The 18,188-nt window shown below is 32.3% G+C and overlaps 2 protein-coding genes and 1 long non-coding RNA gene across 3 annotated transcripts; all 3 read right to left on the bottom strand.

Moving 5' to 3' along the window:
• Positions 1-1,146: 1,146 nt before the first annotated feature.
• LOC110718810 (gallate 1-beta-glucosyltransferase-like) lies at positions 1,147-4,822 on the bottom strand. The gene is made up of 2 exons (XM_021897723.1): positions 3,547-4,822; positions 1,147-2,026 (listed from the first exon to the last, which is right to left on the bottom strand). The coding sequence occupies exons 1-2, from the start codon at positions 4,600-4,602 to the stop codon at positions 1,568-1,570; spliced, it is 1,515 nt and encodes a 504-aa protein (XP_021753415.1). The 5' UTR covers positions 4,603-4,822; the 3' UTR covers positions 1,147-1,567.
• A 4,801-nt stretch (positions 4,823-9,623) lies between these two features.
• Positions 9,624-10,959, bottom strand: LOC110718444. Its single transcript, XR_002510912.1, has 3 exons — positions 10,486-10,959; positions 10,140-10,251; positions 9,624-9,827 (listed from the first exon to the last, which is right to left on the bottom strand). It is a non-coding gene; the product is annotated as an uncharacterized LOC110718444 (long non-coding RNA).
• A 4,964-nt stretch (positions 10,960-15,923) lies between these two features.
• Positions 15,924-17,736, bottom strand: LOC110718809 (UDP-glycosyltransferase 84B2-like). The gene has a single exon (XM_021897722.1). The coding sequence runs from the start codon at positions 17,649-17,651 to the stop codon at positions 16,140-16,142; it is 1,512 nt and encodes a 503-aa protein (XP_021753414.1). The 5' UTR covers positions 17,652-17,736; the 3' UTR covers positions 15,924-16,139.
• Positions 17,737-18,188: the final 452 nt, after the last annotated feature.

Raw genomic sequence — 18,188 nt, 5'->3', positions numbered from 1 at the left:
TATTTGCTCTAATACATGAAGCCATGTAATGTAAAACTTTTAATAATAAATCTACTAACGTGCAAAGAAACAACTCAAAAAACAAGTGAGCACGTAGTATATATCATCTAATTCTATTATATATTTTGTAATCCGATATAATTAAGGTCCCACTTCAACATTAAAACTTAATTGTAGCGCACAATTCCTAAATGCAATTAGTTAAACAGTGTTGATTAATACTACGTGTGACTTGGCACTACATAATTAAGTATGACTTTTCATGCAATGTGATGTACGAGTGCAAGTAATCAACTACTTGTGTATTTGAATATAGAGTTGTTACTGATTAAAGGCGTGATTGCTAATCGATTATTTTGTTCGTATATGGTTTACAGTTCAATTACATACAAGGGTGTCATCATCTGGTGGGTGGTGCTTGATTGACTATTTCTAGGCTGCTGGAATTTGATCTTCAATAATTAGTCACTACTTTGTGTCAATCGTTATCGTTTATTGTTATCAAACGATAACGATTGATAGTAGTTTTCTTTCTAGAATCACCAAGTATACCATTTATTTCAGTGTACTTTTCACATTGTTCTAAATAAAAGTGGCGACATTAGTTTTTTAGGATTTTTGTTTGTTTATTAATTATACGAGTCCAGTGACTATTAAGGAAAGCTAGTAGAAATACCAAACAAAAAAATGCCATGGTTGCATGTAGAGCTACATGCACACGGCTGCATCTATTAATTTGCAGTCTAAGAACATTTTATCACAAAACAATATGTCAATAGAGGGAACTTATCATTAATCTTATTATAGAGTGATTAACTATCATTTATATATTTATCAATGTAGAACATTCGCCTGTGTTATTTGCAAAGATAATTGACTTTAATGAATATGCATTTGTTATATATTTATATATTTATCAATGTACAACATTCGCCTGTGTTATTTGCAAAGATAACTATGACTTTAATGAATATGCATTTGTTATATACTTATATATAAGCCTATAATGAACATTCGCCTATGTACCATATGTAAGACACGTGAGTAGTGCAAAAGTTCCAAATTAAAATGAAGGGATAGTTTAACCAGAAGAATACATAGAAATTAACCTTGTACTAGTATTAATCCAAACAAACAAAACAACTTGAAGAAATTAACAACAATATGAATAAATTAAATAATGATATTAGATAACTTTACACAATAGTAAATATTAAAGATACAACAGGAAAAAAAGGGAGAAAAAAAAAAACCAGAAATTCCTCCAGTTATTGCTCACGCCTCACATAGTTGATGAAATGATTTAACTTTAAAGTGAAGGAACCTTCCTATATCCAAGCGTTGCCATAGGCAGTTAGGCACGCACTATAAGAGCCGGGCTAAAGTATAAAGTAACTCCAATATGGTCCAAAAAAACGTGCAAAGGTATAGAAAATTAGAAGAAAAATAAAATAATAAAAAGTGTAAATAAATTGGCCCTACACATAAAATCAGCCAAATTGGGCTCATTGTAGTAATTGTTTCTTCTATATCCAAGCACATAATCTTCAATGCATTTGGAGATTAATCAATGTCCATTTTCTTTAGTAGGCAAACCATTAGCAACCTTCTTAGCATTAGCAAGAACGATTTCACCCCTCTTTCGTACTTGATCGATAAAAAGATCAAAATTCTTATCCGATGATCCACCATCGGCTATTGCCTCATCTGCCAAATCCTTCCACTTGAGGGCGTTTTTCTTCATTTCAGTTGCCTTAGGTCCTGAGGTGGCGTCCCTCAAACACTTTTCGACTTCATCCTTAGTGATGAGCCTTTTCTCGTGCTCACCCCTAGTAAGTTGTATTCCTGTCTTGAAGACGTCGCAAATGAATTTTGCGTCGGTCACTTGGTCGCCCCATGAAGGGAACGCTACCATGGGTACTCCATAGGAGATTGACTCCATAGTCGAGTTCCATCCACAATGTGTCACAAAACATGACACGGCCGGGTGTGCTAGGACTTGCTCTTGTGGAGCAAATTGGACCACCTGCAATTTTGTGTAGAAGAATTTATTAGATTCACTAAATTGTGTATCAGGAAATTACTACACCACATGACCACAATTATTAACGTCACCCATAATGTCATCTTCATATGTACTGGTCCTAAACAATGTAACTATATCAATTCTTGTAAGCTGGTAAACAATCTAATCTCATAATGAAATACATACCATAACAAAAGACTTTTTTTCTTTGAATAATCAAAAACAAACATTACAAATAAAAAAAATAATTCCAACAATTCAAATTAATATAGTAGTAGGTATCGTGGACTAGAATTTATCGCCGAAACACAGGTCTTTTTTTTTTTTTTTCTTTTTTTTGAAAGAAGACTACGTAAGTTTACTTTACTTTTGGCAGAATAAAAGGGATGTTACAAAAATTTTGTTTTTTTTGGGTTTGGATAATCACCACGCAAAACAATAAGAATTCACAAGTAAATTTTCCAATGATTCTATATTAAACTAACCAAACCTAGATATATATGCGGGTTACATTAATCCCAGTACTTCCTAAGTTCTTATTTGGTCTAATAAGTTCAAATACGTGAGTTTGATCACGTCAATGAAGCACACCCTAACCTACCATTTTAAGTGAAAGAGAAAGCAAATTGTTTTTTTTTTTTTTTTCTTTCTATGTTGTTTATATACAAAGGATTTAATACTATGTAATGTGGACCAAGGTGACGGCAAATGCACTCATGTAACACCCGACTTGTAAGCGCTATATTTTCTGCTTTTGTACTAGATTAGTGTATTGTATTTGTCTAGAACACGAGACTATAAAGGTGATCTCCATGAATGTTTGGAGTACTCCTTCCGTTAAATTTTGTCACTTCTTCGCTATTTTCAATATAATCTATATTTAATTATATGTGGATTAGTAAATTTGTTAATATTTTGATAGTTTTCAAGAATTAACAAGATTGTTTCTTAAAACTATCGAAACAGCTAATAAAAAATGGAGAAAGTACTATAACCAAGCTACGCAATTACGGATTTACGGAATAGATCAATGTTATTGTCTCATTTACATTATGTTTCACTTAACCAACACCAAACAAACGAAAAAGGGAGGGATCCCAAGATTCAATAATTTGGTCAAGAATTTCTTAGACCAAGTACCATTATAAAACTACTTAAATAAGTACTTACCTAATCATATTATAAAAAAAAATGATCATTTTAAAATTAAGATTTGTTAAATAAAACAAAGAAGTAAAAATTATGACTGAATTTAAAAATACCAACTAGTTACTACTATTTGCAAAAAGACATCAAGATATTCATTAATTTTTGGAATTCTTTTGTTTTAAATCAAGTCACGTTACATGAAAAGTAATTAACTTTGACAAAGAGGAGGAAAGTTCACAAATTCACGTATCTCAATGTTTTGTCGGTGAAAAGAATCCCATGGTACTATTCATCTTTAACTGTTTTTTTTAATTAGTTTAGTACCCGAAATTGAGAAACAATTAATTGCATAAAAAAAGAAAAAATCATACCTTGCCATTATCGCCAATTCTATCCAAAAACCCGTCGGGTAGAGTGTGCGGGCTCATCTTGGATTCCTTGGCGGGTGGCTTCATCACCCACAAGAACGTGATTCCGGCCGCTTCGATACCGGCCGCAATCTCATCTATCTGCTTTTGTGGCGGGAACACTATCGTGCCAAAGGATATGTACACTACTGACCCGTCGGGCTTTCCATCGAGCCACTTTAAACAGTCCTGGTTGGGTCTGATCGGGTCTGCCCGAACCCGCGCCCCACCAGGAATGGGCTTTTTGAAAAGTGGCCCGATAGTCCTGATCGGGGTTGGAGCTAGGAGTTCGACGGTGTGATCCACCGTTGACCTCTCTAGCTCGTAGAATGTATCCATAAGGATACAAAAAGGTTTAGATAGGTTTTTGTATTGTGCCAATATTGCCCTTTTGAGGAAAGCATACGGCGTGGTTGGGTGAAGGAAAGTGGGGATCTCGTCCCATTTTAATAGGGGTAGAGTTGGAACTTCGACATCGATTTCGAGGGCGTTTTCGGTAGGAAAAGGGATCATGTTGTGGTGGAAATAATAGTACGCGAGGAAACAAGCGCATGATTGAGGCCACAGCATAGCACTAGGCAAACCCAACTCCTCAGCAACATCAGAAACCCAAGGAATAAATGGGTTATTAATCAAGCAATAAACGGGCCGGCCCTCTTGGGCCAGAGCAGCTAGCCTCTCGGGTACCCAACGACGACCCACGACATCGAGTTGTGGAAGATATTGATCCATATCAAACTTCCTTGGGTCGGCATCAGGCCATTCATCATCAAAAAACTCAAATCGGATGAACCCGTCTCCAATAGGGACGGGTTGATCCGATACAGCATCATTAGAACCTCGGATACCTTGGCCGAGGTTCTCAGTAGTGGTAAAAGTAACCAAAAAGCCTTTAGAGGCAATTCGCTTACCTAGTCTAAGGAGTGGATTAATGTGGCCTTGGCCGGGGAACGAGATCATGAACACATGTACAAGATGATCGAGCTCGTGATTGTGAATAATTTGTGTTTCGGACCCCATTTTAAAATGTTAGGGACAACAAAAAAAAAAAAAAAAATAGTGTTGGGGGTAGTATTGTATGGTTGCAAATTGAAAATCAGCAAGTAAATATATAGGGGCCGTCAGAGACCAAGGTTGGTACTAGCTAAGTAGTGGTGATTATTTCTCTTTTTTTTTTTTTTTCTTTTTGCGTGTTAATTTTTTCTTGGAGTATTAAAATAATAATTGCATTTTTGTTTCCCATTTTTCCATTGACTTTAAAAGAAAGTGCCTAACCTGGAAACCAGCCAGCCACAGGCTACAACAACTTGATCAACAAGTACTTGGAAGATTCTAATTAAGGTGTATAACTGTATAGTGTAAGGTGTACTGTCTGTCTGACTCCGACGTTTAAAGATTATTGTCGTATTTGACTTTTTATACTTCATATTTCATATTGATATTCTTTATAAGTAAATTTTTATGTTCTAATAGTAGACATTGAAACAGATTACGTGATTTCATGTAAATATAGTGAAAATTCTTGTTTAAAATTTAAAGTTTGTTAAAAATGCAATGAGATAATCTTTAAGGAGATGAAGGGGTATTGCAGTTGAGTTATTGTTGTAGTTTTGGGCTTTTGAAATAATATTGCTTATCCTATCCCAATTTACTACAATATGAGCAAATGGCACAAGTTTTAAGAAGTATGAAAAAAATTAAAAACAAATGTGACTTCACTATATGAAATAAAAATGGCACAAAATTGTTTCTCAAAGATGGCACAATGGTAAATAACATCAATAACTTTAATATTTTATATTTTTTCTGATGTACTTTTTTTTTTTTTTGAAACGATTTTTTTGTTGTACTCCTTCATCTTCGTTGTCTACCTCCGTCATCGAAATTCGCGAAATCACCATTATAACTAGTTTGCTCCTCCATCTACTCAGGCTTTCCTCCTCCATTAGAGCTGCGCATAAACCACCATCTCCACTACTGAGTTTAAGCCGCCGAATTAGCGAAGGCCCAAGTTAGGACCTCACATTGACTTATAACTCCCAAATCCCGATCGATTGTGATTTTTCATGATTTAGATTGCATACGTAACATGCAAATAATTCCTTCGTTTATATATTTGCAATGTTTTGACTTTTACATTTTTTTTTCTTTTTTTTTTATGTATAACAAATTTCATAAGGTTAAAGATTTTTTTGAATTGGCCATTTTAGTTTTGACTTGTGCATTCCATTATCAAATAAGGAAATATATATATATATATATATATATATATATAGAAAATAAGATACACTTCATGAAGCAATTGAAAACGAATAGTAGGAAAAACCTAATGAAATGTAGGGATAATTAATGGATACTGTACAATAACACTATTTACACTAATGAATTAATTGATGCATTGTTATCTTTAGTCACAGCTAATATGAAAGATTTATATATTGTTATAAACATCTCGACAAATTAAAGCAATAATTATTTAAGAGCCAATACGTCCACAACATTGCAAACATCATTAGGCTTTGCTTTAGTTTTAAATAACCACATGCATTGCGCATTTGCGCGATTAATTAATAGTAGTGGCTTAATTCGATCACTCTTAGTATAAGAGGGTGATAACTACGGAGTAATTACAGTAATTAAAACACGAAATACACTTGTTAGTTATAAATTTTCACTTTTTTTTTGCTCTATTTGTTTAAACTTATTTTTCCACAAATAAACTTATCTGTGTTTGAAATTGTCTAATAAAGAAACTAATTATGTGCAAATTATTTATTCACTTATTTCATCTGAAATTATCTAAATACGTGTATATTAAACTTTCACCTCTAAATTAAGTCCCATTCAAAAAAAAAAAAAAAAAAAAAAAAAAAAAAAAAAAAAAAAAACCACCTCTATAGTAAGTCAAGATATATTAATCAAACATAACGAGGCCTTAATCATTTCAACCTATATGCTAAGTATGTCTTAATTAATCACCGGGGTCCACGGAACATCATTACACTCACTAATTACAATTACAAATGCCTACATGGCTACTACATAGTAGTAATTGGGAGACCGGCGTATAATTTAATCGATGGATCCGCAATCTAAGATTAGCATATAATTGTAGGTTATATTTTATTACTAGTGCAAGATAACATCGTGCATCAAACAAAGGTTGTATGTTGTGTTTGACTACTATGCATTTGCTGTAAAAAACATTATCAAATTCTAGTAATTATTTTATTTGATTGGCTATGAACAAATATTCGGTTATTCCTCGAAGAGCCAAATATGACTAATTTTCATTATCTAGCTTGCGCAACTTTCAAAAGCTAAATGGATCCAAGGAATTATAGCAATGTACTATATGTATCACTTAGGTTAAGGCCTGTGTCATATACGATAATCCTAATTTTTTTAAGAAAATTAATTATATTCAACAAATAAAATTTGATTAACATCAAATATATAGAAATTATAATGTAATAATCTATATTAATAGGCAAAGCAAAAAATTAAACAAAAATGGATTTTTTGGGCTGCTCAAACCCGAGAATTTTTTTAGGCGAGTTTGGTTTGATCAGGTCTAGTGACCATATGAGTAAATACTTATTTAAAAATATCTTTTTAATAAACATCAAAAATTAATCAAACAACATACTAAAATATCCACTAACACTATTAGCTGGCAAAAGTGCATAACACGTACGCACGCATGCAAGCCGGCGCGCGCACACACACACATATATATTAATTACAAATAATATAGAAATAATAATGTCATAATCTATATTAATAGGCAAAGCAAAAAATTAAACAAAAATGGATTTTTTTTGGCTGCCTAAACCCAAGAATTGTTTTAGCGGGGACTTGGTTTGATCAGGTTTAGTGGCCATATTAGTAAATACTTATTTTAAATGTATTTTTAATAAACATCAAAAATTAATTAAACAGACTAAAATCTCCACTAAAACTATTAGCAAAAGTGCGCGCACACACACACACATATTAATTACAAATAATATATCACCTTTTATATCTAAAAAATTATTTCAATGGAAATAAATACTACTCTGATCATTAAAGGCAAGAACAATCAATAATTGGGCAACACTAATCTATATTATTACATTTTCTATTTATGGATTGATGCTCTACATATACGATATCGTCATTCTTTGTTGCTATAAAAAATGTGTTTTAAGCTATCCAATAATTGTACTCCGAAGTTTAATCATTTTTGTCCTAAAAGTTTAATTGTAGATAATATATATATATATACAAACAGAGATGTCAATTGTCGCTACGTCTAGTGTGTCTTTCAGTATGCAGATTATTTATGAATGTCGAATGTAATAAATTTATCATCTCAATCAAGTGTCTCGGCAAAAGATAATATTTTTTTTTGCTTTTACTAAGATATTGATTTTTTAAATTACGTAATTTACAAAAAAAATTGATTGATATTTTACCTTTTCCTAGAATTAGACATATGATATAATCGTCAAACACAACATTTATTTTATAGTTATATTATACTCTATAAATCCTTAATTTGTGATAATATATACATAGTGGTAAAATTAAGAAACAAAATTGTAATTAATTTGAATATATAGTTATATTGAAACTAAAATAAAATATTAGTTACAGCTATTTGAAAAATAAAAATTAAGTGATGTTTTAAAGTAATTTCTTTAACATTTATTATATGAAGCAATGTATTATTACTTTTTTGGCAAAAATTAATAATACTCCATTTAAAAGATAATTAAAAAGTAGTTGGAATAATTATTTTAAGTAAATGTGTATAGAAAAATTATTAACACCACGTAAAAAGGAATATATTTGTCATAAAAATAATATAAAAGATATGGAATGATATTATTATAGAATCAAAAAAAAAATGGGAGGTTAAAAAGGGAAGGGGAGCCAGGATGTGACACGTGTCACTCCCGGTGTCTATTTTAGTATTAAGTTATTGATTATATATCATATATCACTAATAAATAAAGTCGGTCTTGCAGCCAGGTCACAAGACAGCGACACTTGACATTCCAATTTTTTGCCAAGTGTCGAGTCACGTAGGAGCAGAGATAAATAGGTATTATTGTGGCACATATGATACTAAGCAAGCGATTTTTGGATAGATCTTTTAAGATAAAATTGTTGTATTAGAGTTTTGTATCAAAAGAATTCTAATATTTCATATATACAAGATTAATCATAACCTAACTTTTAATAAATATCCTATAACTCAATTGTATTTCCATCATCAAATTCGTCTTAAAAAGTTCCTTAAAATAAGATTCATTTATAATATATTTAATCACAAACTTTTATATGTAGCTGGCCAAATCGTGTCACCAACTATTACAAGAGTTACTTCGTTAGTGCTATGGGGGTTAGTTATATGGTTACTCAATTAGTATTACAGGGGTCACTCGGTCTGTTTTATAGGGGTTACTTTGTCCGTCCAGATGGTGTGGCTAGCCACATACAAAATGCGTTGTTATTTAATTTATTTAAAAAATATTAGAGAATCAGTAAAAATAATTTTAGTTTGGTAAAAAATACTTTTAGTTCAATGAAAATAATTTAAGTTCAATAAAAATAATTTCAAGTCAATAATAACATAGATATCTATTTACAAAAAATTACAAAAAGTACGTTATTATATAAATATAAGCCATATGATATCGTATGTCACTACTACAAAAAAGGCCGAAGAGACCTGTTAAAATAGGCCTAAGAGACCTGTTAAGAGGAGGTCTCTAGCTCATAGGTCTCATACTGAACAGGTCTCTTTGTGATTAATAAGAGACCTAATAAGTGAGACAACAGGTCTCTTTGGGCGTAGTTATATTACTAATTTAAGAAGGGAAACAGACCAGCTATGTAACATAACAGGTCTATTTGGAAGGTATCAAAGAGATCCATTATGTTACACAATGGGTCTCTTCCATATATATTTTTTTTAAAAAAAAAATAAAAATTCCCATGACAAATTTATCACGGTATTAAATTTTGAAATTTGAATTTCATTACTCTACTCTATTGGCAAAAAATTTAAATTACAGAAGGAATCCATTAAAGAAACTTACATAAACTTATTATTGAAATTTACAAGTATTAGATTACTACATTAACATTACAAGTACAGAAACTTGTTAAAATAATTAATAACTAATTGATTTAAAGATTTTACAAGCATATACTATTAATACATTAATAGAATAACTTGTAGCGTCAATCACCTGTTCAATAATATAAATTATGCAAAAAGTTAGTCAATTAAAAGCCAATAAACAAGTTAGGATCGAGAAAAAAGAAGAAGAATACAAAATAACATTCAAAACCAATAAATTTATCAGGAAACTTAAAATTTCAAAAAAAAAATCACATAACAACTCAAGTACTCATTCAAAAATCAACATTCAGCAAATCAATAATAGATTAATGGAACAAGACAATTAGACAACTAAATAGACAATAACATAAACAATTAAACAGCAAAAAATACAAAAATTTGATTTTAATCAAATTAGGAATTTAGGGTTATAACTTACTTTGAAATTAGATTGGAGATTTTGGGAAAGTGAAGGAACAATCCACAACCGAAGGTGGGGTCTGCCGGCCGTCTGGTCATTTGTCGTCGCTAGTCGCTGCCTCGCCGGAGGTCTGGTCACGAAGGCAGGTGGTTGGAGTCAAAATATCAAATACCAAGGAGGACTTTTGGTTTTAGTGAATTCACAAAAATAGGGGAAAATATTTATAATCTCCATCACCAATTTACTAAAAAAAAAGGAGTAATTTTGATGCAAAAATCTACACCATGAACAAAAAGAATCAATAAAAAAAAGATAAGATAAAAGTACCAACATTCAATTGTAGATGATTTCGTACTAGTATTACCTCTGAAATTCTGAATTAATTGCAGAAATTAGGATCACTTATAACTTATAACTGATGAAATGGAGAGATTATGAAATCAGGGTTTCGTAGAAAACAAAAATCAACCGAATAGAGCATCGTTGTGGTGGCCAGCGCGATTTGTTGGCGACGAATTCAAATCGCGTATAGGACTGAATTCCTAAAAGGTGGTGACGACGACGGAGTTCTAGAAGATAGAGAAAGAGACCTTTTGAAGTGCAACCGAATTCCTGATCTGATGAGCGACGATTATAGGTTGGAAATGGTGGGGCTTTTCTACTCCGCCTATGGTTGCAGCAGACTTTCGTGGTGCTTAATTGCACAGAGAAAGGGGAAGGGTAAGAGGAAGAGAGAGAAAGAGGGGATAACGAAGAAAGGGGAAATAGAGTTGTTTAATTAAAGGTGAGAAGAGAAGAGAGAAAGAGGAGGTGAAAAGGTTTAAGAGGGGTGGGCCATTACATACATAAGAGACCTGTTATGATTAGCAACGGGTCTCTTATCTCTCTTCTATCTAAAGCAATTGGCCCTTTGACACATTAGATACCTGTTATCAGTAATGTTAGGTCTCTTATATTAAAGAGACCTGTTGTATCAACCAACAGGTCTTTTATTAGAGGTTCCTTTGCCTATTTTTGTAGTAGTGTGTCTAAATATCCAATATTATCAGAACGAATTATTTGACCGTATTTAACATTCAAGTAAAAAAGTTATCTTAAAATTTTATCAACCATTTGGGCATCGCCCGAGCACAAAACTAGTCACTAATAAATAAAGCCGATCTCACCGCCAGGCCACGATACAGCGACACTTGGCATTCCAATTTTTTGCCAAGTATCGCACCACGTAGGAGATAAATAAGTATTATTGTGACACATATGATGCTAAGTAAATGATTTTTGGATAGATTTTTTAAGATGAAATTGTTACATAGAGTTTTATTATCGATGAAATTCTAATATTTCATATATACAAAATTAATCATAACTTTTAATAAATATCTTATAACTCAATTCTATTTCCATCTTCAAATTCGTTTTAAAAAGTTCTTTAAAATAAGATCCATTTATAGTATATTTAATCATAAACTTTTTACGTAGCTGGCCAAACTGTGTCACCAACTATTATAATATATCAGAGTTACTTCGTTAGTACTATAGGGGTTACTTGTCAGTATTATAATGGTTACTCAATCATGTTATAGATAGGGGTTACTTAGTAAGTGTTAAAGGCTACTCAGTTAGTATTACAAGGCCGGGGTTACTTGGTCAATTTTATAGAGGTTATTTTGTTCAGCCAGATGGTGTGGTTAGCCGCATACAAAATGCATTGTTATTTAATTTATTTAAAAAAATATTAGAGAATCAGTAAAATAAGTTTTAATCAGTAAAAATAATTTTGGTTTGATAAAAATACTTTTAGTTTAGTAAAAATAATTTAAATTCAATAACAATAATTTTAAGTCCATAACAACATAGAAATTTATTTACAAACAAAGCTACAAAAAGTACATTATTCTATAAATAAGCGATATGATACGTATGTCTAAATATTTTGTATTATCAAAAGAGATTACATGATCATATTATTGAACATTCAAGCCCAAAAGTTTATCCTAAAATTTTATCAACAATCCGGGCATCAACATAATCTACTTACAAATAAAACTACAAAAATTACACTATTTTATGATCTTGTAAGTCTAAATTACAAAAATTACACTATTATATGATATTGTAAGTCTAAATATCATGCATTATCAAAAGGGATTATATGACCATATTTCACATTCAATTAAGAAGTTTATCCTAAAATTTTATCATCGATCTGGACATCGTCCGGGCACAAAACTAGTATATAAAATAAAAATATAATGGATCAATTTTTTAACATTCCTTATTAAGACACATATAAATGATATAATCCTAGAAATTTTTCTAAATTTGGTTTGTAGTGTGATTTAAGGACAAATCTATTTGAAAATTATAGTTATTTGTTTTAAGTAGTTTAAATGAGAACTGAACTTTATATTTCATTATTAATTAGAGATTAGAAATTATATTGGTACACTAAATGCTGTGGGTACCTAATTTATTAAATCCAATTTGGTATTCTGCCAGCGAAATATAGGGTGTTTAATTTTAAGAAGGCATCAAATAGCGCTCTTTAATTAATTTATAAATTTTTTAAACATTTAATAGTTGAAGGCAATGAATAAGCTTTGTGGCATTAATTCTATTAAGCTATAGTACGTGGAATCGAAGTCTTCTTTGTCTTAAAAAAAAAGAAGAAGTCTTATAGTCTAAACGAAATGATATTGTGTGGGAGGTATAAACGTTATATCAAGGATATACTATTTGGGTCACAATTCACTCTAATTTCTTCTCGCTTATTTAGTGGATGAAATCGTATGGAGGGTTTGGATCACTAGTGTTATAAACGGAATTGCACAAATAAAATAGTAAGAACAATGTTACCGAGAATAAGACTGAGTCGCGAACTATGTCGCTCTCTTTAGAACATTCGCGGCACTGCCTCAAACTTGTGCAAGCAGCTCGTACCAAACCGGATGCCCCCAGGATAAAACAGTCTTTCACAAGTATAAAATACCGGCGGTTTTGCACCGAACCACCGGACAACGGAACACCAGAAAATGAGAAAGAAACTGCTCGACTGTTTTGAGAGGAAGAGAAAATATATTTTGCAAAGTGGTTTTCTGTATTTTTTTTCGTGTATTTAAAAACAAAGCTGGAACCGTCCTTTTATAGGTAAAGATACGTAACAGCTTAAGCATGAAAACGGGAGAAAGATTAGCAACGTTGACTGCAATTAGTGTATTCGTTAGCAAAACAGTAAAACGTTTTGTAACTGAATATTAATCAAACATGTGACAAGTTGCGTTCAAATCAAAACTGAAGGATGATTGTGTTGTAATACTTGTATAAATTGTGCACCTCTAGCTTATTACTAAGATGTTTAGAATAAATTAAACTGGAACAATTATTAATTGGAGAAGTTTGAATAAAGGGAGCGAGGGAAAATAAAATTGAGAACGTTTTCATTTTTAAAGTAAGCCATGCATAATTGCATATATTGACGTGCAATTGTGTCAATTGTCTAACGGGTTGAAAACATGAGAAAAATATTATTTCCTATCTACGTCTTAGAATAATTGACATAATCAAACTTGACACACATGTTAATTCACTTGTTTGACTTTAAATATATAATTAAATATAATAAGTATGAAAAAATATATAAAAAAGTTGATATCATGAAACTTTTTATTTGTATTAATATTTATCTAACAACATATTTGATGATAAAATTTGTATTTATTATATTACTGTAAATTTAAGGTCAAAATTAGTAGATGAATAGAGGAAAAAAGTCAAAGGTGTCACGTTGTCAATGCTTCTAGGATGAAGGGAGCAATCACATTATATTAGCAAATGAATAATAGTATAACCCCACTTACATTACTTTTCGTTGTTAATGATTAGTTTTGACATAAAACCTCACTTAATCATCAGTTGATTAAGTTTTCATCTCCATCTCTACCATAACTTTTACTGTATAACGAGACCAATTATTTTACTAAGTTCACATGGTTTATATCCTCCCTACTTCTAGATCACTTCACATTTGTAAAACGTCTAGAAGAGCATAGAAGAGATCCATGATTGAGAGAATAAAAGATCAATAAGATCATAGTTTCGTCCTTAAATAATGGCAAACTAAGCTTTCCTATGCAAACAAAATACAGCTTTCTGTACAAAGTAAAAAGAATCTAAAAACACTGTACAACTAATAATATTTTAATTCAATCTTGTAGCACATGAATATGTGTTTTGTATAACAACCAAAAATGCATGATTGTGGCTGCTACTTTAATTTATAACGAATTGACTATGATAGATAATTTGCTAATATAATGTCATATATTATGTAATGAGGTAGGAATAAGTAACATTGGGTGTACACATCAAACACATGATTTACTATTGTACAGTAATGGATGCATCCACTCACTAACCTCTTTCTGTTTTCTTTTCCCACCTTACAAAATTACAAAACCTATAGAATACTGTTCGTGTTTTGTATTAGGATCACAATTTTTTTTTTTTTTTTGAAGAAAATTGTATTAGGATCGCTAATTATTTAAAGTATGACTTGTTTTTGTAATTTTTTGTGAGATTTTGGGTTGGGGGCGGCCTAGAAGAGGAACATGAACAGTTCATCGAAGATACACTTTATGCATCTTCTTGCTGATCTATATCTATATTTATACCAATACTTAATAGCTGAAACTATTTGGGTTTTATGGAGTATTAGAGTATTATGCTACGGAGTATATTGCTATCCCCATTTCTGAATGAAAAAAACTAACATTTTCTTTTAATCTCTAATATTTATAAAGTTATTTAATAATCGAAACTATACGTGTCAAGTGTTATATGGAGTATTATATACTATCCTCATTTCTGAATAACCTTCAGATGGTTAACTAACATTTTCATTGACTTCTATACTTGGTAAGGCTCTTTTCCGATTCCCATTGTCCAGGAAATAAATAGAGAAAATAATATGAATAAAAGTGTGATTTTTTTTTATCAATGATGATTATTATTGATTTCTTGCCAATTATGAAATGAGTTTTATTGAGATAGAAATGTATTTTTTATTGTCCAACTCGAAGGTGTAGATTACATTTCTATCTCAATAAGTTTCTATCATGAATACTTTCACGTAGAAAATAAAGTATAAAATAGAATAGTTTAAAAAAATAAAAATAAAAGTGTAACACTTTAAATAAAAAAATAATAATAATAATAAAACAAAAACCTCATTTTGTTATTTCCTTACTCTCCCGGTCTTTCCCATCCTCAATGTGCATGAATTCTTGTGTTGAGCTAGGTTAATTCATTAAGGGATAGAAGGCCTAACCCAAAACTCATATCAATATAGAAATACTTTATTATTGGAATATCAAAAGTTTTAAGTAAAATGTGAGGAGTATGATATGATGATGTTATGGACTTATGGCTAAGCTCCCACCTCCAACCGATGTGATCAAGCCTTGTATTTCATTAATTTCGATAAATAATACTACCTTTATTACATATTAGTTGCAACTTTGAGGTATTATTTGTGACACGTAAAATATTTCAAAGTTGCAACTAATATGTAACGGATGTAGTAGTAAGATTCTACATGATAATTTAGAATCATGGAGAACTTATTTGAAAAGAACAGTCGACATAAAACGTGCGAACAAGCAGTTGGATCAATAAAATTATATCTTACCAACGACCGACCAAATGGCTCACATGTAGATGCTCCCTTAGTCCCATGTTAATATTTATGCTGCACCAAATTCAAACATGATATGCATTACGCATTTACAAAAACACTGGGCCCCATACAAAAAGGTCTTCTAGTATATTCTATATTCACAACAATACAAAATGAGATTCGCAAGATTGTAGTTGTTAACATACATAGCCCAATAAGCCCAAAGATTAACTGTATTGCCCAATAGGCCCACAGGATTACAGTATAGTCCATACAACATTTTTTTTTTTTTTTTTGAGGACAATAGTCCATACAACATAAAGACATTACAAACGTCACCTTTATCAAGAACTTTGACACTTTGTAGAAGAATCCACATTGCATTTTATAGTATGAGATGATGATAGTTTAACAATGTCATCAATGAACTCTTGAATATTCCGATCCGATGATCCGCCACAGGCCACCGCATCCCTAGCCATGGACTTCCATTCCGTTGCCTTGGCCCGAAACTCAACCGACCTTGGTCCATCCATGATCTCTTCAATGTACTCCTTAATTGTCTCACTTTCAAAAAACCCATCATTATTGGGCCTTAACCTTAGCCCAACTCCAAAAACGTCAGCCATAAGCTTAGCATTAGTTGGCTGGTCAGTCCACATTGGATAAGCAATAACAGGAACACCAGCACTAATAGTTTCTAACATAGAATTCCAACCACAATGTGTTACAAAACAAGCAATAGATTTATGTGACAAAACCATAATTTGTGCACACCATGGTACCACTAGCCCTTGCTCCTTAGTTTCATCCAAAAATCCCTTAGGAAGTTCACCGGCACCCTCGGTCACCTGAAATTCGGACGGCTTCACCACCCAAAGAAATGGCCTCTTGCTCTCCCTTAGCGCGGTTGCAATACTCTCCATCTGTGTTTTCGAAAGGACTACCAAGCTCCCAAATGACACGTAAATTACCGAGTTAGGATCCTTTTGGTTAAGCCACTCTATGCATCTATCATCGGCTTTCCACATATCAATCCCTACAAAATCGCGTCCTTCATGATCATCTTGGCCTAAGAGTGTCGCAGGGACTAATGGACCGACTCCCTTGATCACAACGAATTTTGACATAGAATCAATCACTTCTTTCTCTAGCTCATAGAAAGAATTAGCCATAACCCACCTCAACTTATGGATGTTTTTAATGGATTCAAAAAATACATTTGCTAGGCTCCCAAAAACATTAAAAGGGAGCACAAAAGAAGGAAGATCAGAAGTTTGTAGCAAGGGTAAACCCGGTAATTTCACGCTCTTTTCGGGGTTTTCTTTCGTAGGGAAATCTTCAGGACTGTTGTAAAACCCATGGTAGATTGCAAAGAGTGTGCATGGTTGAATCCATAGCATACCACACGGTATTCCTAGTCGCGACGCCACGTCAGCAACCCATGGCACAAAAGGGTTATTTATAATACATGAAAATTTCTTCGGCCTAGTAATGTCACAGCCTAGAGACGTAACAAGGCTAGTCAAATTTACCGGCCCAAATTCGGCTAGTGTCTTCATGTACGTATCTAGGTTGCTCTTACGGTCATACTCTAGGCTTAGCCCATCAGAGAAGGACGCGATATCGATCCCCGATATAGAGGGGATCTGATTGTCGGCGGCGGCGGCGGTGGTGGTGGCAGTTGTCGAATGGTGGTTCGTCGCAATTCGATGGAGGAAAATTTCAGTGACGGCAAGAGTAACATGAAGGCCTTTATTTTGTAACTGTTTACCTAGTCTAAGCATAGGGTTAATGTGACCTTGGGATGAAAATGCTACCATTAATACATGAATTGTTTGTTTTTCTTCTTCCATTATTGGTGTTCCAAAAAGTACGTATATTATTTTGAGCCAATAAATAATTGTAAGACGACTGAACTTATTTTGTACAAATTTATAGTACACCATATATTATTTGTTTTGAATAGAATAGATAAAGTGGAAAAATATGTGGTTATGCATTATTTTTACTATAAGGTGGACCGTTGGAGCACTATATATATAACAAAATGTTAAATTGTTAATTATGGAAGAAAACAAAATTTTAAATATGAGTAGGTCCTTTAATGGATCATTTTGCTTCAGTAGGCCCAATAGCAAAAAAGAAAGGTAGTCAGGGTCCATTTCTTGCTTTAAAGAAACAAACTACATAAGCTCACTGCTTGGTGGGTAGTCAGTAGGTCACTACCTGTTTTCTGCGGGCCAGTGGCCCACTATACCTATTAGGCTGTTCTCAGTTGGGAGCTTATGAATATAGCTGTCAATTCGGGTAAACGGCTCGAGTAAGTGTGGATCGGATCAACTCGGATCAAACCAATTCGGATTAATATCGTAACCTATGAAGGTCGGGTT

The sequence above is a fragment of the Chenopodium quinoa genome, unplaced genomic scaffold (assembly GCF_001683475.1).
Source record: "Chenopodium quinoa cultivar QQ74 unplaced genomic scaffold, ASM168347v1, whole genome shotgun sequence".
Taxonomy (NCBI): Eukaryota; Viridiplantae; Streptophyta; class Magnoliopsida; order Caryophyllales; family Amaranthaceae; genus Chenopodium; species Chenopodium quinoa.
Note: the sequence above shows the minus strand (reverse complement) of the source record. Positions and strands in the feature narration are given on the sequence as shown.

Bases quoted from the DNA above. Each gene is read 5' to 3' on its own strand.
- LOC110718810 (XM_021897723.1), bottom strand. From the start codon at position 4,602: ATGGGGTCCGAAACACAAATTATTCACAATCACGAGCTCGATCATCTT. The intron at 2,027-3,546 runs GTATGATTTTTT...ACAAAATTGCAG, and splicing joins GAATTGGCGATAATGGCAAG to GTGGTCCAATTTGCTCCACA.
- LOC110718809 (XM_021897722.1), bottom strand. From the start codon at position 17,651: ATGGAAGAAGAAAAACAAACAATTCATGTATTAATGGTAGCATTTTCA.